A 27913-nucleotide genomic window follows, 5' to 3' on the forward strand; every position below is an offset into this window, starting at 1 on the left:
GAGTGAAAAAACCCAAGAGAGGAGGGAATACAGCACTGTTTGGGGTTTTAGACAGTGAGTCTGGGTACTCCATGATGCCTGGGCTTGTCTTTCCAGCCATCTCTGCTATCAGCGAAAGCATAAGATTTTAATAAAATATGTTACATGGCAAAGAAAAATGGCAGGTGGGATGACAGGAGTGATTTGGGAAGAAGTAGCGTAAGTGAATTCAGACAACTTCAACCACTTCCCAAAGGTTTTCAGGTGTACCCAGGTCTGCCTAAGATGGCTGATGTTATCCGTGCCTCATGGGAGGGGAGAGTGACCCTCCCCCTAGTCCCTATAGGACAGTGGGGACTCCCCCACCTCTCAGACACACATATTTACATTAGTATTTTATTCTCCTTTGGAGGCCACCCTCCAAAGCAGGAGTTAGGGAGCAGGCCCCACTATGATTTTGAATTATAAAATAATAAAGTCCCGATGTCAGTAGCTCCTGGCTGCATGGTGGTAAGAAGTATATAGCTAAGCCTCTCTTGCAGATGATCCAGCACCTATATAGGCCAGACTAGATTGTTCTCCAGCTCTCCCTGTGGCCAGAAGCCAGCATTAGCAGCCTAGGCTACCTCTGCTGGGCGAGAACTAGCTGCCTGAACCAGGAGCTCACAGCACCATCCACTCGCATCACCAAAGCTATGCCCAGGAAAAGTCCCACGCTGCTCACAATAAAGCCCATGGCTTCAAAAATGAACCTGTAAAGAAAGGGAGAATTCTCAGGGGACACTGAGAGTAGGTCTAAAGCCTTTTCCTGAGACAAACCTGCCCACCCTGATGTTCATTCTTTCCTCCAAGCTTCACCCTCCCCAACACCAATACTTCTCAAGCAAATCCACTCACTTGGGGGCAAACACCTTCCAGACCATGAGATGCCTGCGGAGGATGGAGGCTGCCAAGGCACAGGCCAGAATCTAGGGAGGACAGGAAAGGTCAAGTTACTTGGGAAGGAGGAAACAGGTCAAAGGGAGGGTTGCCATAGGCCCCTGTGAAGAATGGGAGCAGTAGGAAAGTAGTGCATGTCAGTGGAAAAAAAGCTGGGTGAGGAGTTAGGAGACTTAATTCTTTTCCTGGCCCCACCACGACCTTGGGTAAGCACTACCCATCTGTGCTGATTACACTCAGGCTCTGCCTCCCAGGTTGGGAGGAAAATGTCAGTCACACCTTCTGCCTCTGAATGGAAGGGGGATCCGTGACCACAGCCTGGGAAAGAATCCTGGCCATCACCTCAGTTTTTCCAGTCTGTCCACTAATGGAGGAATGCCCATATGCAACCAGCAGGGTCCAGATCTATCTTATAGGGAGGAAACAATCCAAGACTAGGATTAAGGAGACCCAGGTTCAAGTCTCAATATAGCCCCTTGAGGCCATGGCCTTAGGCAACCATTTTGCTTATCTGTACTTCAGTCAAGGCTCTCTCCCAGGGTTTTGGCAAAGTATGAAAGAAAGAATGTGATGTACACAGATGAGGAAAGGGCACTAACTCCGGGATCTCTCCCTGCACCCACCTGAATGCCAAGGACAAAGAGGTACTTGAGGCCCAGCTGCAGCAGTGCTGCATTGAAGTGATGAGGTGCATCCCGGAGCCGCATCTCCATCAGTGGCTCCTCCTCCTCCTCAGGCCTGACTCTGGCTTCAGCTTCATTCTTCCCTAGGGGCTGCCACCTCTTCCGGGGCCCTTGACTCTCACAGAGGAAGGGCCAGAGCAAAAGCAATGGGCAACCTACTGCCTCAGAGGAAGGCAGGGCTAGAATCAGTGGAGGACCTAGGGACCAGGCCACCCTGGCCGCCAACCACCCTAGTTGACCGAGGCTCCAATTAGCATTGGCCAAGGGGTGCCAAAGATCCAACAAAATCACATCTCCCCACTGAAATCCAGGAGTTTCCTTTCCTTCCAGAAAGTCAGAGTAAACAATGGAAGCAAGAGAGGAATGAGGTACCTGCAAAGAGGAGATGGGAGGCAAAGGTGTTGGCTCCCACCAGCAGAGCAGGCAGCCAGGTGGAGGAGCCATGACCCTCTGGGAATCCCACGAAGGCTGCGTGCCAATGAATGGCTGGAAAGACAGGCTGGTGGCCCATGGAGTAGAAGGTCTGCGTGGCCATGAGGGCCCAAGCAGAGACCGCCTGCCATGGCACAGTAAAAGGACCTGGGGGAAGACAGATACCTCTTCACAGTCATATCCCGTTCACTAAGCCATAGCCTACAGCCTCATGGTCATATACTCCTACTACTTCAGTGCTAGACACACACACATGCCCCTCACCCCAGCCTCCTTACATTCAGCACTCTGCTATTCTAATTCCCTCTTTGGCACTAAGCCTCCATTTCTCTAATCTGAACTGTGGTCCATCTCTTCCTCTCATATACACACAGCTCACTACATCAGGAAATGCACTCCATGAAGATGCAGCATTCCCACTGAGTCTTGGAAAAAAAAATGAGTATTGGAAAATGAGTCTTGGAAAAAAAAATTAATTAAAAAAAAAAAATGAATCTTGGAGTACTCCTGTCTCCCTCCTTCATGAACTTTGCTGGCCCTGAGAGCCAGTGACAGGGTTCAATTAGCTTGGCTACATCAGGAAGACCCTCCCAACTGTGTGAAGAATCAGAAGAATAACACCTCCCTGAAAACAAGAGGGACCGACGTCACATCACTACCGTCCTTGGATGAATCAGGGCTGAGAAATGTATTTACCAGGGGTGGTGATGGGTATCCCAGCAGCAAGCAGATGCAGGAGAAGGAAGCTCTGCAGAAACAGAAGCAGGAACACAAGGCTAATGCGCTCTGCGTGCAATAGCAGAAGTGGGAAGGCCAAGAGAGTGAGAGCCGTGACCATAGCAGCTGAGTAGACACTCCCCAGGTGACAGGCCGCCACAGTCAGGGGACCTTGGGATTTGGTCCTCTCTAGACGGCCCCGGAACTCCTCCTGCATATGTCGGTAGATTTGAGGTACCACATAATCCAGGTCAGCCCGAGAAGTGGGGGGCCCTGAGAAGGGAGTGAGGACAGTCCTGGTCCTTGGGGCACCCGTCGTAGCCTTCACCAGCACTGTCACAGGCCTCCAGAGCAGCAGCATGAGCCCTGAAGCAGCCAACCCGGCCACAGCCCTAGGCAGCACAACTGATGCCCCAGCAACCAAGGCCCGGAGACGCGGGGGTGCTTCATCTGCCCCCGACACCAGTGCCCAGTAGGCAGCAGTGCCCAGTGCCATCAAGGGCAGCCCCCAGCGCACAAAGAGCACAGAGGGCTCAGGGCTCTTGAGATTGCTGTAGCGGCGAAGCCACAGGCGCACGGCAGCTAACAGGGCTACCAAAGCCCCCACACAAGCTCCATACCACAAATTCTTGGCTCGACCACCCACCATGGATGCCAAGGGACTCAGCCAGGGAGAGGAATGGCAAGCAGGTGTCTCTTCAGGGCAGCGTTGAAAAAGCCCAGCTAGCCTTATACATAAAAGCAACCCGACTCCAAGTCCCAGAGCATGTGTGCCATTGTGCCGTGGTGGGCCTGTCGAGACCGAAAAGCAAAGGCGGGGTATTGTGAGCAGCTTAGGTGGCAGCAGCTTGCCCTCCCAATGAAGCTGGGCAATCAGGAGCAGGATGAGTGAGCCCAAAAGGAAGGGGGTGGCCCTGGCCTCAGCTACAACAAAGCTATCAGAGAAGAAAGCAGCAAAGCGAATGAGCAGGAATAACAGGACAGGCCCAGGGATGGGAAGCAGGGCTACCAGGGGCCTCTTGGACCCCCAGCCAGCCCAGGCTTTCCACAGAAAAGGCAGGAGTGAGCCTGCTGCAGCCATGGCCCCTAGAACCACTGGATCCAGCTTCAGCCCAGTAGTTGTCAAGAGTCCAGCACACACTATGGTACCAGCCAGACCACAGACCATGGGTGTTAGGAGGGGGTGGAAGCAGAAGCCTGGGGATGTTGCCCACTGGGATACCAGCAGGCAAAGAAAGCAGGCAGCAGCCATGAGAGCAGCACCCCCTGCCATGCGGCCCAGAGAGAAACGAGCCCAAGACTGAATGCATATGGCCCGAACTCCCCGCAGGAACTGCTGCAGCTCAGTAATCACAGTCTGCAGTGCTGCCTCAGCCCCCTGGGGCCTCTGCAGGAGCCGCTGGTAGTCAGCAGAGGCCTTGGAGAAAAGGGTCTGCAGCCGATGAAGCTCCTTAACTTGAAGGTCCTGAGCAGCAGCTGAGTAGGTGTGAAGAAATCGGGATACCTGGCAAAAATGGTCAGAGACCAAGGGAAGACATCAGAGATATAAACCAGGACAGAGGCAAGGATAGGTGTTACCAAAAGGGGTATCTGGAAATCAGGGAATTGAACTCTGTCCAAGACAGGGAAGAAGGGAGGGATAATGGAAGGAGGACATGGCTATGGAAGGTGGGATTAAGACTGAACAAACGACAATGGAGTGATCACTATGCTTCTCCTATGCCCACCCTAGCTCTGTCACCTGGAAGCCCAGCCCATCACCTACCTGCTGGGCATTGAGATGGAGAGCCGAGGCTTGGGCCAGAGCAGAGGAGTGAGGCTGGGAGTCTTCAACCTCTGAGAACAGCTCAGCCATTACCTCCCCGATGTTCCCAAATGGAATGGGCAGGCCCAGCAGCAGGGCCAGCGTAGGCACAAGGCTGATTTGAGGAACTACCTCCGGCTCCTAGAGGAAAAGGAGAGGGGCCAATGGGTTCACCACAGAGCTGAGGTCAGGATTTGGGAGGGAAGACATAGGGACCCGGGTAGGAAATGAGTGGGGGATGCCCAGAGTCATGAATTTGGGGGCCTAAAATGGAGGGAGCCACAAGAATGCTGTGATCATGACTCGGCTGAATACCGAGACCAGACAAAGCACACCCCAGGCCTCACCTCTGGTGGGGCACCAGGAAAGAGGGCTTTGGGACTGTAGAGAAAAAGTGCAGCCGAGATCTCCAGCTCACTGTCTCCTCCATGGTCCCCAGTCATGGTCATCCCATGGTCCCCAATCACGACCAGCAGTGTGTCATTTTCCAGACGCTCCACAAGTCCCCTGAGGGCCAGGAAATATGTCAGGAGGTAGGAATGGATAAAGATTTTCCTGGGAGACCCATTCAGCCCCAGCCATAACTTCCATTAGGAGGGCCTAGACAGGGGTGCCTGGGTGGCTCAGTCGTTAAGCGTCTGCCTTCGGCTCAGGTCATGATCCCAGCGTCCTGGGATCAAGCCTCGCATCGGGCTCCCTGCTCGGCCAGAAGCCTGCTTCTCCCTCTCCCATTCCCCCTGCTTGTGTTCCCTCTCTAGCTGTCTCTCTCTCGTCAATTAAATAAATAAAATCTTAAAAAAAAAAAAGGAGGGCCTAGACATTTGGCAAAGAGATACCTCTTCAGTCATGACCCTACTGCCCAAAGCCACATGCTTAGTTACTCAAGATGGATGAGACCCCTAGCTTCAGAAAAATGCCTAGAAAAGACAGAATTCAGGAGGAAAAAGGCTCCAAGATAAAGACTTTTTCTCTTGGGCCAATATATCCTAAGATTCTCAGACACAAACCCACTCCCCCAGCCAATATCCCACACTCACTGGATCACCTGGTCCATTTGGCTAAGTTTCTTGGCCATTTCAGGGTGATGAGGGCCATACTTGTGGCCACAGTGATCCACACCCAGGAAGTGAGCAATCAGCATATCCCATTCACCACTGTCCACTGTGAAAGGAAGAACACTGAGCACAAGGGACTAAGGCCCACTCCTCAACCCCAGCCAGGCTCTGACACTATGTGAATGGACACAATCCCAGGCCACTGTACCCATGGGAAGCTTAGAATTTGTGACCTGAAGCAGCCCTCCCCAGCTCCCAGTCTTAGTCAGGCCTGCATCTGGCCCCATGCTCACTGGTTGGATAGAGGTGTTCCAGGATGCCATTGTCCACTGTGTGCAGGTCTCTGACATTGAAGGATGGGAAGAAGAAAGCTTGGGAGAAAGCTCCAGGAAAAAGATCTTTCCAGGTATCATCTCCCATGAAGACCACACGCCTTCCTGCAGGGACATGAGAATGCATTACAGCCTGAGCAAGAGTCAAGGCAGAGGGAAAGAGAAGAGGAAGCCCTTTAAAGACTTATCAGAAATCTCAACCATGCACTCAAAGGCACAGCAATTCCATCCAGCAACTCTTTATCCTTCAAGGCCTAAAATGTTCTGCCAGGAAGCTTTCCCTGATAACCATACTTTCCCCAATAACCAGACTTCTCACTCCTTGTTTCTACAAAAGGCTCTGCTAGTTCTCAGTCTCTGGCTATCTTTGCTACACTGTTTTTCCCGGGTATATGCTGCTTTTTTCAAGTCAGTGAGTGGACAGGGCATGGACCCTCTGCACTCTCCTCCAAACTTGTGAGAATACCAGACTCACACCTTCTCCTCTTCATTGCTCTACTGCCCCTGAGAGCTCCCCAAAAGTAAAACCAACACTCCATGCAAATTAGAAATTCCAGAAGGACAAAGCCCACACCTGCACTTGCTGCATGCAGGGCCCTGGTCTCTTTCTCTTCCCCCGTCCTCCCCCAGCATAGTATAGCATCCAGCTGAGCACCCAAAGTTCTGACTCGCTGACTTCTAAAGAGAAAATATGCTATGGGATTCTTGGCCTCCAAAGGGGCCCAAACTAACCTGCACTGGCGAGTTGCTTCATGAGATTGTCTTCCACTATGGCATAGCTGGCAAAGTTACTGCCGGCATCGATGAAGGTAGGCAGTGAGCCTGTGGTGAGGGCCTTGAGGCGCTGCATGGTGGTGGTGGGGGGATCAGCCTTAGATTGGTAGAGCCGGGCATGGTGGGGTTGAATCTCCAGGATCCTCTGCAAGGAGTCCAGTTTGCCCAGGAAGGGCAGAGAGACAGGAGGCTCTCCAGGACTGTGTGAGGGCTGGGGCTGGGCAAAGTCAAATCGCAGAGCATCTATCAGCACCAACACAAGCCGAGAAAATCGAGAAGCCATCCAGCAGGCCCCAGGCTTCCCTTGGCTCCCCCATGGCAGGGACCCAGGGCCTGGAGGCTCTTGGCAGCTGCTATGGTTGGTGAGTTCCAAACGGGTGAGCAGGAAGCCACTGGTGAAGAGAGCAATGCCAGCGTAGAAGAGGAAGCAGACCCAGGCCAGGAAGAGCAGCACCGAGATCTTCTGCATCCTGCTGGTAGCGGGGAGGGAATTCATCACTGTGGGGTAAAGAACCAATGGATATTCTGGTCCCTCAATACAAAGCCCAGCTAGAATCACTTCCTCTTGGAAGCCTTCCGGAAGATAAACAGCCCCATAGCCAACCCAATACAATGTTCCTCTCCACCAGTTATACCAGTGTTTCTGAAAGTGAGGTTCGCAGACTATGGGCATCAACCTGGAGCAGCTGTCTAAAATGCTTATTTCCAGGCCCCACCCCAGATCTACTTAATCAGGATCTTTGGGGGTGGAGCATAGGGATTTGCACTTGTACTCCCGGAGATTCTAATGATGAAAAGAACAGTCCACGAGGGAAACTTATTCCTAGTGGTAGAATGCTCTCCGACAGCTCATTTTTCCACCTCTCTCCTTGCCAATCTCAACACCCCTGGGGTGGCCAGGGCTCGCAGCCGCAGGGAAACCCGGGCCGGACTGACGGCGCCGCCTGGTGGGGACCAAGAGGGCCAAGGGGAGGAGTCACGCTCCGCTTCCAGATAGCCAGGATCGCCAGGAGACCGGAGTCGCGACCTACCGCGCGCAGCAAAGCAGAGTCGCAGGGTCTAGAGCCGGTGGGGCCTCGCGGGGACCCACACGTCCGGACGGCTCTGCTTCCTCTGGTGGATACCCGGCCTTCTCTTGGGTACCCTGGCTTCGGTACTTGGCACGCCAGGCTGCGAGCTGCGGGGAATGGTTCCCTTCGGGAAAGGTGAGTGAAGAGAACGGAGTGCGAGCAGATTCTCGGAGACCCTGGCTCACCTTGAACGGCGCCGGAAGCGCAGCGGCGACGCCTGCACACGGGCACCACAGACAAGCGCACGCCGGACAGAGCGGCCTGTGGGGGCCTCAGCGCCATCTGCTGGCGCCTCCGAAGAAGTTCGGCAAGAAGCGCAGGGCGGGCCACAGACGGAGTTTGATGAGAGATCACAGCAACTTAGGAGAATTAGGGGCAAGGAACTAAGCTAAAAGAGCTCAGGGAAGCACTGGTCATTCTTGGTTAAGACTAAGAGCGGCCTTTTGGAATCAAACTTAGCTTGAATCCTAGCTCTGCCACTCACTAGCATTATTGGGCATTACCTCATCTGTAAAGTAGGGATAAGTAATATTTATTTTCTCCTTTTTGCTTAGCTGACACCAACTGATAGATTTTATTATTCCTCCTCTTCATGTCTTTCACTGTATCTTCCAACTCAGTAATTGAAAAAATAATCCAATTTAAAAATGGGCAGGGGCGCCTGGGTGGCTCAGTCGTTGAGCGTCTGCGTTTGGCTCAGGTCATGATCCCAGGGTCCTGGGATCCAGCCCCACATCAGGCTCCCTGCTCGTTGGGAAGCCTGCTTCTCCTTCTCCCACTTCCCCTGTTTGTGTTCCCTCTCTCGCTGTCTCTCTCTGTGTCAAATTAAAAAAAAAAAATGGCCAAAGGTGGGGCAACAGGCAGGCTCAGTTGGTACAGCATGCAACTCTTGATCTTGAGGTCATGAGTTCAAGCCCCACATCGGGCATAGAGCCTACTTTAAAAAAAAATAAAATAAAATTTTTAAATGGGCAAAGGAGGGGCGCCTAGCTGGCTCAGTCAGAACATGTGACTTTTGATCTCAGGGTTGAGTTTGAGCCACGTTGGGTGTAGAGAGTACTTAAATAAATAAAACCTTAAAACAAAAACATGTTTTTTAAAAATAAATAAATAAAATACAAATGGGCAAAGGATCTGAATAGACCTTTCTCCAAAGAAAATATACATATGACCAATTAACAGGAAAAGATGCTCAACATCATTAACCATCAGGGGAATACTAGAAATACCACTTCATACTCACTAAGATGGCTATAATAGAAAAGACAAATAACAAGTATTGGCATGGATGTGGAGAAATTTGAACCCTCATACACTGCTTTTGGGATTATAAAATGGTGCTTTGGAAAACAGTGCGGCAGTTCTTCAGAAGGTTAAATATACAGTTACCATATGCCCCAGCAATTTCACTCCTAAATAAAAATCCAAGAGAAATGAAAAGCTTATATCCACACAAAAACTTGCACATGACAGTTCACAGCAGCAAAACAACCCAAATGGCCTTCACTGACAGATAGATAGATAGGTAGATAGATAGATAGATAGATAGATAGACAGACAAACAAAATATGGTATATCATACAATTGAATATTGTTCGGCCATAAAAAGGAATGAAGTACTGCTACGTGCTATTACATGGATGAAACTTAAAAATATTGAGTGAAAGAAGCCAATCACAAAATAGCATTTTATATTATTCCATTTACATAAATACATAAAGCTACAGAGATAGTAAGTTAGTGGTTTCCTAGTACTGGGGGAAAAGAGGCGTAACTGTTAATGGATACAGGGTTTTAGTGGTGGGGTAGGGATGAAGAGGAGATAATGAAAATGTTCTAAAATTGTGATGGTTGCACAACTCCGAATATACTACAAATTACTGAATTTACACTTTAAATGGGTGAATTGTATGTGAATTACATCTTAGGAAAGCTACTATTAAAAAATTTTATTTATTTATTTATTTATTTATTTATTTATTTATTTGAGAGAGACAGAGAGAGCATGAGTGGGGAGGAGAGGGAGAAGCAGGCTCCCTGCGGGGCTCAATGACCTGAGGGACCATGACCTGAGCCAAAGGCAGACACTTAACCAACTGAGCCACCCAGGCGCCCCTCAGTAAAGTTACTATTAGAAACAAAAATCCTCTCTGCTGGTTTCATTTCACAGTAAAGCCCAAGTTCTTAGAGTAGTCCTACATGGCCCTACAAGTCTATATACCAGCTCTGGCTTCCCTCTCTGATTTATCTAGCTGCCACTTCTTTGCTTCCTTAACTCTGTTCCATCTACTGTAGCTCTTTCGCTCTTCCAGTTATAATGGCCTCAAAGGCCATCGCATTTAGAATCTCCAGTCAGCTTTACTCCCAAGTGCCCAAATGGATCTTCCCCTCATCTCCATATCTAAGATAAAATTTAACATCCAGAGGCTTCCTGGAATGCTCTACTTACTGTTACAGATTACAGCCTCCTCCCCAATTCCCCACCTCCCTCCTTTCTTTGATTTCTTCTATAGCACAACTCCCCATCATGCGAAATACTAAACATCTTATTAATGATTTGTCCCTTCCAAATAGAACTTAAAACTCATTGAGAGGTACCTGACTGGCTCAGTGGGTAGAACGTATGACTTGTTCTTGCAGTTTAAGTTTGAGCCCCAAGTTAGGTGTAGACATTACTTAAAAATAAAATCTTAAAAAAGAAAAATAAAATCTTAAAAGGAAAAACAATGCTCTCATTGAGAGCAGGGAATTTAGTTCTTCATTATTATATCCTTAGTGCCTGGCATGTATTTGGGGTTCAATAGTTATCAAATGGATACATGAATAAATTCTAATTCAGACATATGTTGAAAAATGTCATCCCTCCACCTCCATCCCGATGGCTCCTTACTTCATGAAGTTCAGGCCTCATCACCCCCTCCAGGATTGTTGAGGCCGCCTTCTTATTGCCCTTCAGTTTCCCATCTCTCCTTCAAATACCCTGTCCACATTGCAACAGGACAGATGTATCTAAAACACTAAAGTGACTACCTTAATCTTCCTAAAAGAAATCCTGGGAAGGGGGGGAAAAAAAAAACCCTTCATGGATCCCTCCTTACCCTAAGGCTAGAGTCCAAATTCTTCAGTACTCTATCTCCCTGTGCCGTGGACCTTGCCATACAATTACACACCCTAATATCCCACCCTTCAGCCTTAGCAAACTCTGAATGTTCCAACTTCTCTGGAACTGTGGGCCTTTGCATATTCTAGTCCCAAACCCTAGCCTGGTGAAGACATTAATTTTTCCAGCCTCAGCTCAATGGCAGAGTTGGCAGCCTTGTTGCCCACAAGCTGACATGTACCTCCCTCCAGGATCCCTCAATCAGAACTTTCTTCTATCATAGCACTTATCACTTTGTATCTGTTTTCTTGTCTGTCTTCCCTGCCCAACCTGAGTCTGTGAAAGGAAGAACCACTGGGTCTAAACTGCTTTTGTAACCTACATCTAGCACTGAGCTTGGCACATGGTAGACAGCATGACATTTTTGAAGGAATAAGTGTCTTCAGTCCCTGAAAAACCTTTAAGCATTCAGCAGTACTTATCCTGCCAGGGTAGTACTGTTTCCCATAAAAAATCCCTCCAGGAGTGTCTGCTGGATGGCTCAGGCAACTTTTTTTTTTTTTTAAGATTTTATTTATTTGAGAGAGAGTGCGCGCACACATGCGAGCAAGGGAAGGGACAGAAGGAGAGGAAGAAGCAGGCTCCCCGCTGAGCAGGGAGCCCAATGCAGTACTCAATCCCAGGACCCCAGGATCATGAACTGAGCCAAAGGCAGATGCTTAAAAGACTGAGCCACCCAGGTGCCCCAAACAGTTTACTTTTTATCTTGAGGTTGTGAGCTCAAGTCCCACATTGGGCATGGAGCTTACTTAAAATAAAACCAATCCCCTCAAACACCTGCTCAAATTCACATCCCCATAGTTAGCAGGAGGCAGAACTACACTCCCCAGCTGGCAGGTCAGTAGACCTGTGGCTTAATCCTTCCACCCTATCCCAAAGCTTCTCCTGAAGACAGAAAGGATGATTTTATTTACACGAGGTTCATTCATTCTTACTGGTGGAGGAATCAGCTTCCCAGACCTGAGAGGACTGGAGGATGGAAGTGGACATCCAAGGAAAACACTGGTGACTTTCCTAACTTCATTCTCCAAACAAAGAGGACAGTTTCTGGTTTGCCATTGGCAAGTTTATTACATGATTAAAGTTCAAATAAAAAAATAATAACAAAATCTTGCCAGGGAAGCTAGAGCCAGAGTCTGGGAGTACTGTTTCCCTGTCCCCAGCCTCCCTGGCCAAGCCCAGCTCCATTAACTCAGTTTGACGCGATCAAATTCCTCATCAAGACTTGCATCTGTGCCCTGGACATCTCTGCTGCTCCCACTGGAGACTGAGTCCTGGGCCCCTGGCACTGGGGCTTTGGTGAGGGCCCCATACACACCCATGGCCTAAGAAGAGGGACAGAGAGTGAGCCATGAGGACACATGGCAGAAGGCACAGCCCAACCCACCAATGACTAAAAAGAAAGTGGGGCTGGGTCCAATAAGGTTGTTTTCCTTTCTCTCTCTCTCTCTCTCAAGACTCAAACTTTAGAGTTGATTCTAGGAATCTTATAAACCATCAAAACAGGGTCACCCTCAGAATACCGGTATAGATATCCACCAAAAAAAGAGACATCTCAAGAGCAACCCTATCTCCAGGGGTAAGGGGGGTGGGTGTCTCATTCTTAGAGATTTATTCTCTACAGAGACTAACAGGAGGTCTAGGTCTCAGGGTACTCGGAAGGCCTCTATGGTGTGTAAGTTGTAATGGTGGTGATGGGGGGGGGGGTCAGTTTCTAGCCTTGGTGTTCTGTGCTGGGTCCTCAGGGCACTCTAACCTGAGCCACCATACTGCTGACATCGCCGGGGTTGGAGGGCAGCAGGATAGTGTTGGAGTCCTTGGCCAGTTTGGAGAACGCACTGACATACTGCTCAGCCACAGTCAGTGAGGCTGCTGCATCTCCATTCTGTGGCCACAGAAGGGATAAAAACACAGATCACAGACTTGGAGAAGGGAGTGGGGGCAGGGGGTAGGTGGAGGGGGGTAAAAAGAAGTCAGATTCCTGGAAAGAGGATCAGATCACAATGCAGATCACAATACAAGAGATCATGTAATCTGGCTCAATGGAACCCACAAAAGCAGGAACTTCTCCCAAGGGTAGATGAGAAAACCTCTTCCACTGTCAATTCCTGTTCCTAACTCCCACCCAGAGGCCTCTTACATGTTGTGTCAGAGCTGCAGCCAGGATCCGAATAGCTTCAGCCTTAGCCTTGGCCTTGGCCAGAACTGCACTGGCCTCTCCTGGAAGAAAAGAGACAAAGCTTTACTCATGAGGTCAGGGTACCTCAAAGCTCCTGTCACAGCACCAACCCTCAAAGATCCATGCCCTGCTCCTCCCTCAGCCTCTACCCTCTGCGGACCTGCAGCTTGATTTATTTGTTCAGCCTTTTCCGCCTCGGAGGCCAGGATCTGGGCCTGCTTCTTCCCCTCTGCCACGTTGATGGCTGACTCTCGGGTCCCCTCAGACTCTAGAACTGTGGCCCGTTTCCGCCTCTCTGCCTCCACCTAGAAGCCCCCAACAAGCCCCATCAACAAGAAGCCAGAGTAAACTCTTACACAGACCTGCAATTGTACCCATCATGATAGGGAAGGGAGTCCAGGTCCCCATGAGACTGGAGCATCCTGAAGTCCTCTTCCCCATCCCTCCCTGGCCCCCACCTGCATCTGCATGGACTCTTTCACCCGGGGTGGCACATGGATATCCTTGATCTCATAACGGAGGCAGCGAATGCCCCAGCAATCAGCAGCCTGATTGATGGCGTCCACAATGCTAGCATTCAGGGACTCCCGCTCCTGGAAAAAAAGAAGCATAAATTCCATGGCTTTAATCCACTTATCAAGGGTCTAAGCTGAGAAGTGCCTCTGACTGATCTTGACCCCCAAAAGGGACTGACTGCAAGATATGTGTCTTCCAACACTAACTCTGGCTCAGATCCCCTTACCCGGAAGACTTTGTCCAGAGAGAGTTTGCCGAGCTCTGATCTCATGGTCGTCTGAGCCAGCTGTGTGACAGCATACTCAGGGTCCTCCACACCATAGCTTGCCTGAAAAGGGCATGGATAGTGTAAGAAGCTTGAGTGCAGGATTTTAGTGAGAAAAGCAACTCAGAAGCTGAATAAAGCAAGTAGCAGATACCTTGTAAGGGTCCATGATTCGCAGATAAAGGACTCCATCGATTTGCAGAGTTACATTGTCTACAGGTACAGGAATGGGAGAGAAAAGGAGGAAAATCAGGCCTCCAATTTCCAATCGACTCTTTCTCCTGAGCTCTGGATCTCCTGCAACCACATCCTAATGGTCTCAGAGCACCCGTGTCACCCTGCACCCCTCACCAAGAGTCACAGCCGACTGCTCAGGCACGTTGATGACAATTTCCTTGAGACTCTGCACATATCGGATCCGGTCTAACACAGGGATGAGGATGTTCAAGCCCTGGGAAGAGGAGTCATGGGTCCTCAGAAGAATGAGGGTTGTAGGGTTGGGATCCAAGCTAGGCCTGGAGTGGGTATGGAATCAACATATGGAACATTCCAAGTAAAGCAGAAAGCTGGGGGTGTCAATGGTAGGGAAGCCCAAGAGGATAGGAATACAAGGCTGCACATCTGAATGGCGGAGAGAGTCAAGGGAATGGGAGCCAGCAGAGTAGCAGACAGGCGAAGCTGAGAGTGGACAGGGGAGATACCCAAGAACGGAACCTGTGGGATGCCAGAGTGAATAGGAAAAGATGGTAACATGGTTATGAAGTTCAGCAGCCTGGGGCCTGCTAGGTCTGGCTGGGGGAGTTAGAAGCCAAAGGTGGGGGCAGGCTCGAAGGAGATCCCACCCCATTCGCCATGTCATGAGGGAATTCGGCATCAGGCTGGCGCTGAGTGGGCAGAAGAGGTTCTCACAGGCTCCAGGATCCGATGGAATCGGCCCATTCGCTCCACCACCCAGGCCTCCTGCTGCGGCACAAACAGTACCACGGTGTTTCGGGGCAATCCAGAGGAGGCGCGACGCGGAGCACGGCCAGAAGCCTGTACGGAGCCCTAAAGAGAAGTCAAGGATTAGCTGAGACCCCAGCCGGCGGGGCACTCCGCCCCTCTCGGCGCCTGTCCAGGGGGCATCTCCCTAAACCGCGACCCTGAAGGGTCCTCGGAGAAGGAACTCACGTGGGTACCATGACCTCTGACCCCAGTTCCCTCACCAAACTTGGAATTCCGCTTCTTCCCAGTAAGGACCCAGGTGATCTCTGGCCTGACCCTTGGAGGAGGCCCCGCACTCACCCTCAGCAAAAGGGCCCCAGTCCCCCGAGCCGCGCGCGCCAGCATTTCCCACGGCCGAAGGACCTCCGGAACCAACGAGACGGGGAGCAGAGAGGTCGCTCTAGAAGCCGGGACCCGAGCCTTTCCTCCTGTATTTCCACGCCCCCAGACGTACTTCCGTCTGTCTGCCCCCCGCCCCCAACCTCAGCCAATCAGCGTTACCTGGCTGAAGCGTTTATCAAATTGTTTCCTTGGATATGCAGACCGGCTAGAGAAGGCCCGAAGGTGGAGCTCGTTCTCGTTGACCAAGCCCAAGATCCCGGACATGGTGACCGTAGAGGCTACTTTCCACGTGCAGCTGGCCCAGAAACACCTCCCACCGAGTTCTTTATCTCCACCCGAGACTTAGTTTACCCTTTTGAGCATATAAACGCCCTTGTCACCATAGCGACCAGGGGATTGGAGCTCTTTGCCACGGTTGCCATAGTGATATTGTCAGGTAGTCCTGCTGTGTTGTACCCAGCCCTCCCACTAGGGACTGACCCCATTCCCGTTGCCATGGTGACTGGGCCTAACAATGCCTAGTGACTGGGCTGAGATTTCCCCTTCCCCTCTTTTCCCAAAGCACCATAGCTTTTTCTACCTCTTTTGACCTCTTCCCAGAGTCTATGAGGCCTAGTCCCCTTGCATAGAGTCCAGCACACAACCCCTATGTTCAGCCTTCTCTGGATCATGTCATTCTGCACACATCCCTGATGCTCTGGCACATCTTTTAAGGACTTGCATAATCACTCTCATTTTACATTTCAGGGCACTTAAGTTCAAGAGGGGCTAAAATCAATAACAATAGAACCAGAATAGGAATTCAGGTCTACATTCAGAGAGTTCAGCTTTTGTGGCTGAACCTTCCCCAACACCCCACCCCATTTATCTGAAAAGACTAAGACCAGCTCCTAAGAATCATTAGGGCCTTGCCTAAGACTTCATGGCCTTAGGCCTCAGGCCTCCTCTTTGGGAGAATGGGCAGAGTCTGAGCTCCAGTTAGGCCCTCCATCCCCATTCCCATACACTCCCCAACAGAAAAAGCAGGGTTTAGCTCAAGTTTCCAAACAAGAATTTATTCTTTCTTCTGTTTTTTTGTTTGTTTGTTTGTTTTTTCTGGAAAAAAAGTACCAGGTACAATTTTTTCTTTTTGTTCAAGTTTCAAGCAATTGCTTGTTCCCCTCAGCCCAGCCCCAGGAGTTAGCGCTAAGGCTGGGTCAGAGTCTGGTGTGGGGAGTGGGGTAGTTGGGAATCACATGACTGTGAGGGGTGCCCCTCACCCCAGCTGAGGTAGGTGGGTCAGAGTCTGGCCAGGTGAGAGGAGGCACCCCAGTCCTTGGCCCTGACTCTGCCCCTGAACACCTTCCTCAGTCAGGACCCCAAAGCAAGGAGACACAGGCAGGAGGAGGACAACTGGAATCTGGAGACTTAGATGAGGGGTGGTTAACCTGTGTGTGTGCGCCTGCCATGCAAGCTCTCTTTCTCACACACATCACACAAATACAAGCTTGTATGTGTGCACGTATGTGCACATATACACACACACACACACACACAAAGTTGGCTTTCAGAGAAGGGTCAGAGGGTAGGGGAAATGAAAGGTATAGGGAAGGACAGGGGAAGCTGAGTCTTTGGCTACTGACTCAGTCCTTCTGGGATAACCTCTCTGCCCTCAGCTGAGGAAAAACAGTTCTTCCCCAACCCCCACATCAGCTTCTTCAACTCCTGAGCTTGGAGCAATATCTGAGAGTGGGAATGGAGGAGGGGCAATGCCAATTTTCAGGTTTGGGAGGTTACCAAGGCAATCCAATTTGAATAAATTATAAATTAAAAATAAATAAAATAATAAGTGGCCCCTGCCCAGGACAGGGAGGCAACGCTGGCATAACTTGCCTGGGAACTTGGGACAACCTCAGGGTAGCTCCGGTGTCTCCCTACTACCTAAGCTGGCCTGGGAAATCCAAGGGGGTGGGGAGGCACATGGAGTACCCAGAGTAGAGCAGAGTGTGGTAAGGATCAGAAGCTTTAAACACCCAAATAATCAGTTTGGGCATGAGCATGGTGAGGGCTTTAATTCAAGCCTGAAGGGTCTTTCGCCACCTTTGCACGTATTTGTTCTGTCCAGGATGGAGCAGGATGGGCTGGAACTTGGCCCACATGTGTTCAGGGCACTGACAATCACGGCAAAGGTGAATACCGTGGATTGTGAGGGGACTCAGTCACTGCCTGAAGTTCGTAGGGGAGCCCTGTGTCCAGTTCCAGGCTCCGGCGGGAAAAAAGCAGGCGGATGTCTCCATGCAGGCTTAAGCGGCCTGAGCGGGAGCTCCGGAACCTGGGGGAGGACAAGGTGATCAAAGAAAGAATCCAGATAGTAGAGAAGCCAGGAGAGATCCAGTTCAGGGAAGAGGTAACTTGGGGTCGGGAAAATCCTTTCCCTGGGCCTTCGCAACCGCCCCTGGGTCCTGTCCTTACCTGAGGTGCAGCAAGTAGCAGAGGAGGCGGCAGGCGGGGCTCGCATTTCCCTCCTCACCCACAGGCACCAAAAAGAGGCGATGGCGCAGGAAGGTCATATGGGCAGCAGGCATGTCCGAGAAGTCAAAAGTCACGAGGAACATCTTCACCACAGTCTGGTTGGGGTTAAATAAGGTCTGGGGGCAGGACAGAACAAAGTTGGTAGGGTCTAGGGGTTGTTTTCCTCTCCTACTCCCACTCCCCCTCAGGGAAAACTTACCACTTGGATGGTGCCCACCTTGGGCACACTGTAACCCTTCCTCCCCAGGGGGTTCAGGTCCACGACACCCTAGGAAGGCCATGGAGCCATCAGCTAAGGTAGGGTCTTTGAATACTCATCCATCTCCATAATCTTTCACTCTGGGCCTGGCCCTTGCCCCACAAAAGAGTTCATCCACCTGGCCCTGAACCCTCTCCTTAGGTGAGAACACCTAAAGAACCCCTCCTGCCACCAACCCCTCATCCTCCTCACAAGCTAACTTAGAGTTGAGGTCAGGTCATACCAGGAAGGGGGCCGGGGCATTTTGCTCAGAAACATCGAAGAAGGTGACAGTGACAGGCAGCGTGACATGCTGGGGGCAGTAGGATCCACTAGCTCCAATCTCTGCCGTGAAGCCCTCAATGTGGCCAGATGGTGCAAAGCGTCCTCGCAGCAATGATTCCTGGGGTGGAGATGGGGAAAGCATATTATGAGACAGACGCCAGCTGTTTTCCTTACCCATCCAAGCCACATTCCACCATCTCACTTCCCCCAAGGCCCCCAATCACAGAATCCAAGGGGAACTACCTCAAAGTTGCCCAGCAGGGTACGGCTGACGGCAGGGGTAGGAACAGGGGAGGCACTGGGGGGGCTCAGCAGGCCTGGCCCCTTCCGGAGGCTTCGAAGGGAGCTCCTGGTAGGGGAGGGGACACACAGTGTGTTGGCTTAAAGCATTCTGGTATGCTTACTCACGTCCTTGGGCTCACCCTTTGCCACTATCTAGGGCTCCTGCCCTGGGGTCCCCTACCCTGGGGCTGGAAAAAGGATTACAGACTTTTGCCCCATTTGCAGGGACAGAGCAGAGGGAGAAGCTGATCACTCACAGCTTTAGGCGACGGGCACCTTTCAGCCTCCGCCCCATGGGACTGCAGTCTGTTGGGTCCTATGGAGAGGAAAGATGACAAAAAGATATTGGGTGGAGGCCAAGTATGTTTGCGAGCAGGAGCTCATTACAAGCTCTCATAGGAACATCCCCCCCCCCCAGGCCTTCACCTTTTCCCACACACATATCTACTTAAGAATAGACCATCTCCTCTCCTGGCTTACCAGCACAGGGTCCTTGGGCCCAGGCAGCAGATGGCTCCAGAAGGGTGTGGCTTTGGCATCAGAACTGTTGGCAGCAGGAGGGTGGCCCAGGGTTCCCCGGCGCCTCCGAGGGGCTGGCCCCTCATCCTCAGAGCTGACATCCAGGGCTTCTCCAGCAGGAAGCAGCCTTCGCTTGGTGGGGCAGGGGCCTGGAGGTCCAGGGCCAGGGGGTGTGTGCTCGGGACTATGCCCATTGGCAGTGCCAGGGGACTCCCTAGGCCAAGGGCTGCCCCTGTTGCCCACCCCAGCCACTGGGCTCTTAACCCCTATTTGTGCAAGACTGTGCAAATCAGTGTCAAATGTGTGCAGCTGGCCCAGAGGGGCTGGCCCTGGGGACTCCCCCAGGGACCCCTGTCCCCCTGGATCTGGGGAAGCCCAGTCTCTGGTGTGCAAACTATTGCAGGAAGCATTTGATGGGGGACAGGGGGGACTCTGGGCCCCTGAAGTCCAAGGTGAGGTGGAGCTACCTCCCTGTTCCACAACACAGAGGCCATGATGGCAGAAATGCTGGCTGGTCACACCCAGTCCCAGCCCCAGTCCCTCTGGGCCTAGTAGCCTCACAGTAGATGGTTCTTCAGGGGGTAGTCCCTCTCTGGCCCCCAGCCCAGGGCCTCTCTTCAGCTCCCTGGGAACCTCAGTGGGTGGGGCCGGCCGTTTCAGGGCCCTATGAGGCTCAGAGGCACCAGCTGGAGGGGAAAAGATGGATACCTGGTAGACCCCGGGGGACGTCGCCCCCCCTGCTGGGCTATAGCCCATGAGCAGGCCACCCTGGAGGGCCCCCTGCCTGACTGCAGGCTGCGAAGGGCCAGCCTCTGGTTCTGAGGATGGAGACGGCTCCGCCTGCACGTGGCGCATGAAGCCCCCCTTGGGTCAGGGGGGCCCCCCCCCACAGCCTTTATGCTGGGCCTGGGCTGGGGGGCCTGGGGACATCTGTGCAAGAGAAGAGAAGAAAAGGTGGTCAGAGGGATCAATGAGTCTTCTCCCTTCCACCTGAGTTTCAGATCCTCCCCCCAGCCTGAAGAGGTGACCTTGTCGGGTTCCTGGGGGTGAAGGTGTCCAAATCCCCAGAAAGATTAATGGAGTATTAATCCCATTAATAATATAGACCAGTCCGAGAACTTCTAAGTGGGTAACATGTTTAGCTCAGGTTTCTTACTGGACCTGCTTCCCCTCCCTTTCCCTAGCACTCACCCCGATGAAGAGGCCTTAAGCCTAGCTGTGTGTTCCCTCTTCCTGACTGATGCCTTGCTCTCCTAGCTTGCAGTCTGGTCCATTCCCGCTGCACTGGCAAGGTGACTGCCACCATTCCGTGCAGCTCCTGGGCTCAGCCAGACCCTGAGGAAAGAAGAACAGACATAAGCCAGGATCCCTGGAGCCAGTGGTAAGGCTCCTCTCCAATTGTGGGCTACCAGAGTACCCTCCAGGATATCCTTCTCCCATATGAAAAGCTCTTCAGAAACAGAAGGTGCAGTCTTGGGATCCAGAGCCCAGAGGGCAGAGCAGGGCTACCTAAGGAGTCAGAGAGAGGCAGGTCTGGGTTCAATGGAGTAAGGATGTCAGAAGTAAGTTGTGGCAGGATGACCATTTATCAGGGCCACCAGCAAAGGGGCTCCTGCCCTGAACGTGAGAGGGGATGCAATACCCCAGGCTTTAAGAGATTATGCCACCTAAGAGTTGGTCAGGGAAAGAATTCAGCCCTCCTAGTCAGGGCCACCGAGTTGTATAACTCCTTCCCATAAGTTTATCTCCAAAGGGATAGTGCTACCCCAAAGCCCTAAGGACAGAGGTCTTGCAGAAACTCACACCCCATGAGCACTCCTCAGAGGTACAAACCTCGGGTCAGCTCAAAGGTGGCCCTTTGGACTTAAACTCCCAATTGCCCCCAGCAGTCTATCCCTTTAACAGGAGGCAACATTCTCCCTCTCCCACTCCCCCTGCTTGTGTTCCCTCTCTCGCTGTGTCTCTCTCTGTCAAATAAATAAATAAAATCTTAAAAAAAAAAAAAACAGGAGGCAACAAATCTAATCAAAAACAAGTGGAGGGGGAGTGGAGGAGGCACTGCCAGAAGGCACTTTCCAGGACCTACCCTCCCCCTAGGCCCTGCAAACTAGAGATAAGGCAGGGGCAGTCAGGCAGCTGGAAGCAACTAGGACTTCGTTGCTTCTCCACTTCGTTACAACACATTTAACAAACAAAAACACAAACCACTGTTTTTCTGCCTGGGCACAAGGTGGTCTTTACTGACTAATTCACCCCCAGGAACCCATACTGGGTGAGGGGAATGTCAAATTGAAGGCCATCTTCCTTTATGAAAGGAAACACTGCCTTCAGGATCAAGCTTGTCCTGTGCTGCCTGCCATCCACAATGTCTTTTCCCCTTCAAAGAATGTCCCCTGTATGCCTACCTAAGCCCTGTCCTTACTCCTTGGCTAGCCCAAATGCCATTCCCTCCAGAAAGCCTACTCTGGCCACCCTAAACCATAAATCTCTCTCTCTCCTCTGAGACTCCACCTAAGGCCATGTCACTATCTACTGTAACCCAGTGACAGTTTTGCTTGCTCTTGTAGGTAAGAAATCTCCTAGACAGGAGTGCCTGGGTGTCCTAGTCAGTTAAGCGTCTGACTCTTGATTTCAGCTCAGGTCTTGATCTCAGTGTCATAAGATGGAGCCCCGCACTGTGTGGAGTCTGCTTGAGATTCTCTCTCCCTTTCCCTCTGCCCATCCCACTTGTGCTCTCTTGATCTCTAAAATAAATAAATGTTAAAAAAAAAAATCTCCTAGACACACCACGGGGTTCTTGAGGATAGGTCTGTGCTCTGCTCCTCCACCAAACTCCAAGTATAGGGATTAAGCACATATCGGGGCTCAAAAAAAGTAGAATGGAAGCCCTAGAGACCTCAGCATCGGTCCTGGCACTGCAGAGAAAAATTCCCAGAATGAGAGAAGCAGAGAGATTACTTGTATAGAGAGAGTCAGCAACAACAGAGATGAAGTGGGAGGCAGGGAGAAAGGGAGAGAGTTGCACCCCAGAGACTGAAAAGCTTTCCTACACCAAATTCCCATCATTGTACCCAAAACTACCCTATTTCACCACATTCTCATTGGAAGTGAGACTCCTAAGAAAATTCTGGTTCCCTGTGGTGGGTGAGGTATCTGGAAAGGGCAGAACTCCAATGATAGCATTGTCAGAGGTACAACATGTATTCATCTGTACCTCTCCTTTCCTCTACCCAAGCCATACAGATTCAGAAAGGGCCTTTTGCTTAGCACTCCATCCCCTGGTCATCCAAGTTGGCCTCTTGAGTCCTTGCCCTGGGGAAGCCAGGTGATGACATGATGCCCTACCTGACCCCAGCATGCCTGGCATCTGCTCATTATCCCAAGCCCTCTCAGTTCCTGCTTTGTCAATGAGAAGCTCTAAGACTCACTTCCCTGCTATCCAGCCTGTCCGGCTCTAGACCATGGCTTCAAGCTGACTCATGGGGCAGGACTGTGGAAGAGGGCGGCAGGGTAGGCCAAACCTCACTCTGTGCAGGGGGTGGGCAGCAGCTGGCGTTAAACAGCTGTGCCAGGCTGTGGCTGGCAAGGACTACAGTTCCCAACATGCCCAGGGAGCAAGACCAGCAAAAACAACAAGTCCCAGAATACCATGGGTTCTGTACCTCAGACACCTGCTAGGCCTGGGAGGTGGGGTAGGTGGGTGTTGGTATAGGTACAAGCTCCCAGGCTCACTCTTTCCTTCCCTTCAGTATTAGAGATATCCATTTCTACACTGATGAAGGAGGGTGACAGGAAGGAGAATTCCTCTCCATGTGCTTTCTACCCTCATCCTGTTCAGAGGGAACTGCCAGCTGCTCTGCATTTTGTCCCTATACATGTCCACACAAGCTAGGGGGGCTATTCCCATAGACCACCACTGTGAGTACGAAGGTCAACCCTCTGCTCTCTCACCAACCCCTTGACCGCTGGCCTAAAACCCTCTACCTTCAGTGGAGAGGGAGCAGATGTCAGCACCTCCTCCAAACGTAGCCTGGCAGACTCACCCCTTCTCCTAGACTCCTTGTTCTGGACGATTCCCCCACCCCCTGCTTAGTCTCCCAGGTCCATTCTCACCCCTCTCCTCCCCAGAGCCTGGGACAGGCCCCATTCCCTACTGGAGCTTCGGAGATTTGCTCTTTCCCCCTAGCACACACTCACCCCGCTCTTAAACTGGCTCCGCCGCGGCGGCCGCTGCTCCGGGCCCTTCCGTCCCGTCCCGGTCCCTCCCCTCGAATCCCGGGTCCTCCCCGCCACGGGCCCCCAACCCAGACAAAGGGTGGCTCAGGCAGAGCCCTGCTTTGCTAGGCTGTTCTCTGTTCAGCTTCGTGTGCAACACTAGCGGGCTCTGGAGCCCGCAGCCCCCCAGCCACTGCCGCACCCCTCCCCGCGACTGTCCCTCCCCGTGGCCGCCCCGGCTCCGCGCTGCCGACTCCGCTGCCCCTCTGACTCACAGGCCATTTCCTACCAGCTGATGGGGCCGCCCGCCCCGCCCAATGCCCCAACACCCCAGCCGCGGCGAACGCGGCCGCCACGCCCCCTGAGACCACGCCCTCCATGAGCAGCGATCATACTGATTGGCCCATAGGAGTCCAGCCTCTCCACGACCTCAAGTGTGAGCCCCGCCCCCTCCAGGAGACGCACGCCCATTGGTCCACAAGGGGGCAGGCCTACCTGGGACCACCCCGCCCATTCCCTTAACCCCTCATCTGCCGGAATCCAAAGGAGCTCCCTGCCCTGCCATTTAACCCTTTCAAAGGCTTAGGCCTCCCACTTCTCACCTCCACCCTTCCTCTTCCGACGGTGTTTAATAGGACGCCCTAGGGCTTTCATAGGCACAGTTCGACAATCTCCAAAGTCAGGCTGCTCTTCCCACACCAAACCCCAAATATCCCCACTCCCGTAATCTCTCCCTTTCTTGCAAGAGAGCTTTAGAGACCAGAGGACTGTTGAAGTCTAGAAAGCTTCCTTCATGCTAGAGCAGATGAAATAGTCCAGCAGTGGGACCTCATCTCCTTCCATTGAGAAATGGTATTCTTCCTTTTCTTACTCTATATTGATGTTCTTTTGCCTTTATTAGAGGGGCCCCAAGGACTCCTGAGATAGGGATACATTTTAATTCAGGGACCTACACATCCTTTTTTGTGTCTCTGAACTACCATTCTGAGATTAGGCTGCTTCATCCCTCTACCAGTGCTCTCTCTTCATAGGAGACAGACCACCCAGGGGAAGTGGGATAGGAAGGTTTCTGCCATTAGTGGGGAGATGTGCCCAACTCTTGCAACGGAGCTCACTCCCATGACTCACAGCTCCCTCGAAACTCCCCACCCTCTCCCTGAGTCACTCGACTCCAGGCTCAGGCCAGAATCAGCCAAATTAAGTGGCAGCAGAATCATCATTCTTAATTCTTGTCCTCTTATTCTTTAAATGACCAGGATGGAAACCTCTGCAAGGATGGGACATTAAAAGATACTTTTTAGAGGGGCTGCTTTAGGGGCAAGCTAAGAAAATACGTAGCCCTGACTAACTTTCCCTCTGCACTTGTTGACAAGTCAGTTTCCAAACTTAAGAAGCTTTTTCTGTCAGTCTTCCACAGAAGCAAGCAAACCCGGAGTCAAAAGAGGGAAGACTCAGGGCACCAGCCTGGCTCAGTCAACGGAGTGCACGACTCTTGATCTTGGGGTTGTGGGTTCAAACCCCATGTTGGGTGTAGGGATTACTTAAAAATAAAATCTTAAAACAACAACAACAAAAAAAGAGGGAAGACTCAAACTGATGCCTGGAGAACTGGCATCAGCCAGTTGTGCCTCCCTGGTTGTGCCTCCAGAAGAGGGGGAGTCCATTCTTCCATAGTTCAGAGCCCACAGAAGGCCCAAGGTCCTTGTTTCTACCTTGCCTGTGCTGTAGGCCCCAAGGGCTCTGAGATTGTCAGTGGACAGTAAAAAAAAAAGGCTCCCCTCCCCCTACTTCCTCCTTGTGCCCTAGACTTAGGAAGAAAATGTAAGTAACCCTTCCCCTAGGCTCCCTTCTCCTCACCTCAGACCAGGAGAAAAACCCTGAAAAAGAACCCAGTTGCCATGGAATGACTTCTTCATTGGTTCCCTAATGGTAAGGAACACGATTCAGGAAATTTTCAAAATCCTGAACAAAATGGCAAAGTACCAAAGTAAGAACCTACTTGCCTTAGTAAAAGCTTATTGGGAAGATAAATAGACACAGAACACTATAGGAAATTAATAGTCCCTTGGTGACACCAAAGAACAGGCAGTAAGTTCTGTTTTACTGCCACTAATGTAGGCCCAGGCCTTAGTTACTTGCAAAGGTCAGGGGGGCAATAGTTCAGTGGGAAGGATTCAAAGATGTTCTAGGCCTCCGTGTGCCCTAGGAAAGCAGCATGGTACAATCAAGAGGCCTTACCTAGCTGCCCCAAACTCTTACCCTGCTTTATTTTTTTCATAGCAGTTATCACCACCTGGCCTCTCTCTGCTACACACACACACACACACACACACACACACACACACATTTCTTTCTCCCCCTATTAGAATGGAAGCTCTATGAGTGCAGCAGTATTGTTTTGTTCATGCTAGTATTCCCAGAATCGACATCAGTGCCTGGCACATAATAGGCACTCAATAAACATTGGCTGAAAGAAATGATGAGCCCTGGGCTGAGTGAACAGCAATCTGAAGACCTGGGTCCTAATTCCTGCTCTTTCACTGTGAGTGAGACCTAGAGAAAGTCACAATCTCTTTGGCTGTAAATTTTCAACTCTGTAAGACGAGGGGTTTGTATAGATGATGGCCACTGAGGGCCTCTGCAACTCTGGCCTTATATTGCTATGATTCTAATAGCTATTGTTCACTCAAATCCATTTTCAGAGGATGGACCCAAATGTCTGAAAGCCCTCCCACTTGTATTGAAGCAGAGAGGCTATATATTCCAGCCTCAGCTCAGCAAACTTGATGCCCTTTCTCTTCACGCCCCACCCACTCACACAAATGCCTCAGTCCTGAGGAAGCTGGAGTGTTTGCCCTAGGCCCGCCTCTCTGAGAGACAGTCTGGGAAGCTGTGTTGCCATAGCAATCAGCTCCTCCTCAAAAGGCTTCAGCCAGCCCTCCCTTACCCCACCCTACCCCACCGCTTTGTCTGGCCTCAGCACCCCCTCCCTCCCCAGCCAGTCACAGCTAGAAGAAGGTTGGCTAGGGGCCCCTTTCAGTAACATTGTCACACTCATCCAGCCACTGTGTGGAAGGCAGGACTTTTTCACCCTCCCAGCTAGCCCAGGGGCAAATAGAACTTTGGCACTACATCAAGTCCCCTCAGGGAACCTAAGGAGCTCTCTGGAGGACTAGGCCCTAGTCTCTGTTCTGACCATCAGCTTCCAAGACAGGAGTGTGGGAGCCATTCTTTCTTCCTCTTCCAGCTGAGGCTGGAGCCTCATATCCTTTCTGGAGTTCAGCCTGCCATAGTAGCCCATCTCTCAAAACATACATCAAAGACTCAGTAATTTTCACCCTTCCCACAGAAGCCCATTTTTTAGGGTCCTAGGGTTCCCCACCCCGAAGAAGGAAAAGGGTGGGGAAAATAAGTTTGTGGCAAGTGGTAAAAAAGTAGTGGCCAGTCACTTGTGGGGGCTGTTGGGAGAGATCTTGGTAGGAGTGGGGTGAGGTCTGGGCCTTGCTGCTGGTAACTAGGGTCTGTGGCCATTGAGCACAAAGTTCCGGGCAGGGCACAGCTCCTAAACGGGCAAGTCCCAGGCCAGGCCCCAGGGCGAGGAAGGAAGTGGGAAATGAGCACACCCAGAGCATAGGGCAGGGCAAAGTGGGGGAGGGGGACGACAGGGACCAAGGCAGGCTTCTGGGAGGAACAGGAACTAGAGTGGGGGTTAACAGGAACACCAGCTGGGGGAAGAAACTCCAGTCTCAGCCAGACAGATCCAAAGCCGAATGAGGAGACAGTCACAGAAGACCTAGTAGCAAGTGGGGCCTGATCCTCCCTAAGAGTGGTCAGGCCTGAAGGTGTTATTAGGAGCCTAGGAGCCAGAAGCACTACATACTGGCTTCTTTACCCCACCAATTCCATCATGCCATTCCTAGAACACAGTACACAAGCCTCTTCCTGAATCTCTACAAAGCCCCAAGACTTTCTCAAAGGACTAGGGGTTCTTCCCCCCTCAACTGGGGCCTACAAACCCTTCCCCTCAAACAGTGCCCACAACCCCCTCCCTTCTTTTTGTACACAGTCCCTCTGCCCTTCCGTCTCTCCCACACTCTGGACCACCAGCTCTTCTCCATCATACAGCACCTGCTTCCCCCTGAGCAACTTTAGATCCCCTCCCCCTCAAATATAGCCAGCCTCCAACCCTCCACAACCGACAGCGACCTAGCCCCCTTCACACTGTACCTTTAACCTCCGCAAAGCAATCCTGTCTCTCCCCCACAAGGGCCCCTGGAAAATGCACCTGCTTACCCACACGTTGAGCCCCCAAGTCCTCCCCCAACTCTGTGTCTTCCTCCCCCCCACAGCAGTCTTCAGATTCTTTCCTTCTCTAACGTGCCCCCACCTCCTGTTTGCCCAAGCGCACCCCCATCCTTGTCCCTTCCTCCACGCGCACCCCACCCCACACCTGTAGTTCCGTGAGTCCCGTTGCACCTGAGGAGGTAGTGGGTTGGGGCAGTTACAGAGAAGCCCTAGCAGCAGCCTCGGCCTGCAAACCTCACCCCTTCTGTCCGAGCCCCGCCCCCGCAACGCCCAGGCCCACTCCCTCCCTTGTCCCACCTCCCACCTTCTTGGGGCTCGTCCCCTTTC

General features: G+C 51.7%; 3 protein-coding genes across 11 annotated transcripts; all 3 read right to left on the bottom strand.

Moving 5' to 3' along the window:
- Positions 1-254: 254 nt before the first annotated feature.
- Positions 255-8133, bottom strand: PIGO (phosphatidylinositol glycan anchor biosynthesis class O). Of its 6 annotated transcripts, none has more exons than XM_021691242.2 (11): positions 7747-8133; positions 6674-7185; positions 5903-6046; positions 5592-5715; positions 4902-5061; positions 4516-4695; positions 2730-4254; positions 1974-2180; positions 1542-1759; positions 877-947; positions 255-731 (listed from the first exon to the last, which is right to left on the bottom strand). In XM_021691242.2, exons 2-11 carry the CDS (start codon positions 7182-7184, stop codon positions 602-604), a joined length of 3270 nt encoding a protein of 1089 aa, XP_021546917.2. In that variant the 5' UTR covers position 7185; positions 7747-8133; the 3' UTR covers positions 255-601. The 6 variants fall into 6 exon arrangements, with proteins under 6 accessions (XP_021546917.2, XP_021546916.2, XP_044776329.1 ...); XM_021691241.2 differs by having other exon boundaries at positions 6674-7213; XM_044920394.1 differs by lacking the exon at positions 7747-8133 and having other exon boundaries at positions 2730-2781; positions 4021-4254; positions 6674-7635.
- Positions 8134-11935: 3802 nt separating this feature from the next.
- On the bottom strand, positions 11936-15333 carry STOML2 (stomatin like 2). 3 transcript variants are annotated; one of them, XM_021691274.1, is made up of 10 exons: positions 15190-15333; positions 14815-14952; positions 14257-14356; positions 14060-14118; positions 13867-13968; positions 13583-13717; positions 13285-13429; positions 13086-13165; positions 12702-12830; positions 11936-12270 (listed from the first exon to the last, which is right to left on the bottom strand). In XM_021691274.1, exons 1-10 carry the CDS (start codon positions 15232-15234, stop codon positions 12133-12135), a joined length of 1071 nt encoding a protein of 356 aa, XP_021546949.1. In that variant the 5' UTR covers positions 15235-15333; the 3' UTR covers positions 11936-12132. The 3 variants fall into 3 exon arrangements, with proteins under 3 accessions (XP_021546949.1, XP_044776335.1, XP_044776334.1); XM_044920400.1 differs by lacking the exon at positions 14815-14952 and having other exon boundaries at positions 15190-15309; XM_044920399.1 differs by lacking the exon at positions 13583-13717 and having other exon boundaries at positions 15190-15309.
- Positions 15334-16165: 832 nt separating this feature from the next.
- FAM214B (family with sequence similarity 214 member B) lies at positions 16166-27869 on the bottom strand. Of its 2 annotated transcripts, XM_044920590.1 has the most exons (10): positions 23264-23295; positions 20484-20575; positions 20258-20401; positions 19028-19996; positions 18805-18863; positions 18509-18614; positions 18225-18383; positions 17942-18010; positions 17683-17858; positions 16166-17542 (listed from the first exon to the last, which is right to left on the bottom strand). In XM_044920590.1, exons 4-10 carry the CDS (start codon positions 19919-19921, stop codon positions 17389-17391), a joined length of 1617 nt encoding a protein of 538 aa, XP_044776525.1. In that variant the 5' UTR covers positions 19922-19996; positions 20258-20401; positions 20484-20575; positions 23264-23295; the 3' UTR covers positions 16166-17388. The 2 variants fall into 2 exon arrangements, with proteins under 2 accessions (XP_044776525.1, XP_021547108.1); XM_021691433.2 differs by lacking the exons at positions 20484-20575; positions 23264-23295 and adding an exon at positions 27732-27869 and having other exon boundaries at positions 16304-17542.
- Positions 27870-27913: the final 44 nt, after the last annotated feature.

The sequence above is a fragment of the Neomonachus schauinslandi genome, chromosome 13, assembly GCF_002201575.2.
Source record: "Neomonachus schauinslandi chromosome 13, ASM220157v2, whole genome shotgun sequence".
Lineage (NCBI taxonomy): Eukaryota > Metazoa > Chordata > Mammalia > Carnivora > Phocidae > Neomonachus > Neomonachus schauinslandi.

Bases quoted from the DNA above. Each gene is read 5' to 3' on its own strand.
- PIGO (XM_021691240.1), bottom strand. From the start codon at position 7,388: ATGCCCATAGTCTGCGAACCTCACTTTCAGAAACACTGGTATAACTGG. The intron at 5,716-5,902 runs GTGAGCATGGGG...TTCCTTTCACAG, and splicing joins GGAACACCTCTATCCAACCA to TGGACAGTGGTGAATGGGAT. The intron at 2,181-2,729 runs GTAAATACATTT...GTCTTCCCCCAG, and splicing joins GATACCCATCACCACCCCTG to GTCCTTTTACTGTGCCATGG.
- STOML2 (XM_021691274.1), bottom strand. From the start codon at position 15,234: ATGCTGGCGCGCGCGGCTCGGGGGACTGGGGCCCTTTTGCTGAGG. The intron at 13,166-13,284 runs GTCCGCAGAGGG...CTTTTCTTCCAG, and splicing joins ACAAATAAATCAAGCTGCAG to GAGAGGCCAGTGCAGTTCTG. The intron at 12,271-12,701 runs GTTAGAGTGCCC...CCCTCTTCTTAG, and splicing joins TCAGCAGTATGGTGGCTCAG to GCCATGGGTGTGTATGGGGC.
- FAM214B (XM_044920590.1), bottom strand. From the start codon at position 19,921: ATGCGCCACGTGCAGGCGGAGCCGTCTCCATCCTCAGAACCAGAGGCT. The intron at 18,615-18,804 runs GTGAGTGATCAG...CTCCCCTACCAG, and splicing joins GGTGCCCGTCGCCTAAAGCT to GAGCTCCCTTCGAAGCCTCC. The intron at 17,543-17,682 runs GTAAGGACAGGA...GTCCTCCCCCAG, and splicing joins TGCTACTTGCTGCACCTCAG to GTTCCGGAGCTCCCGCTCAG.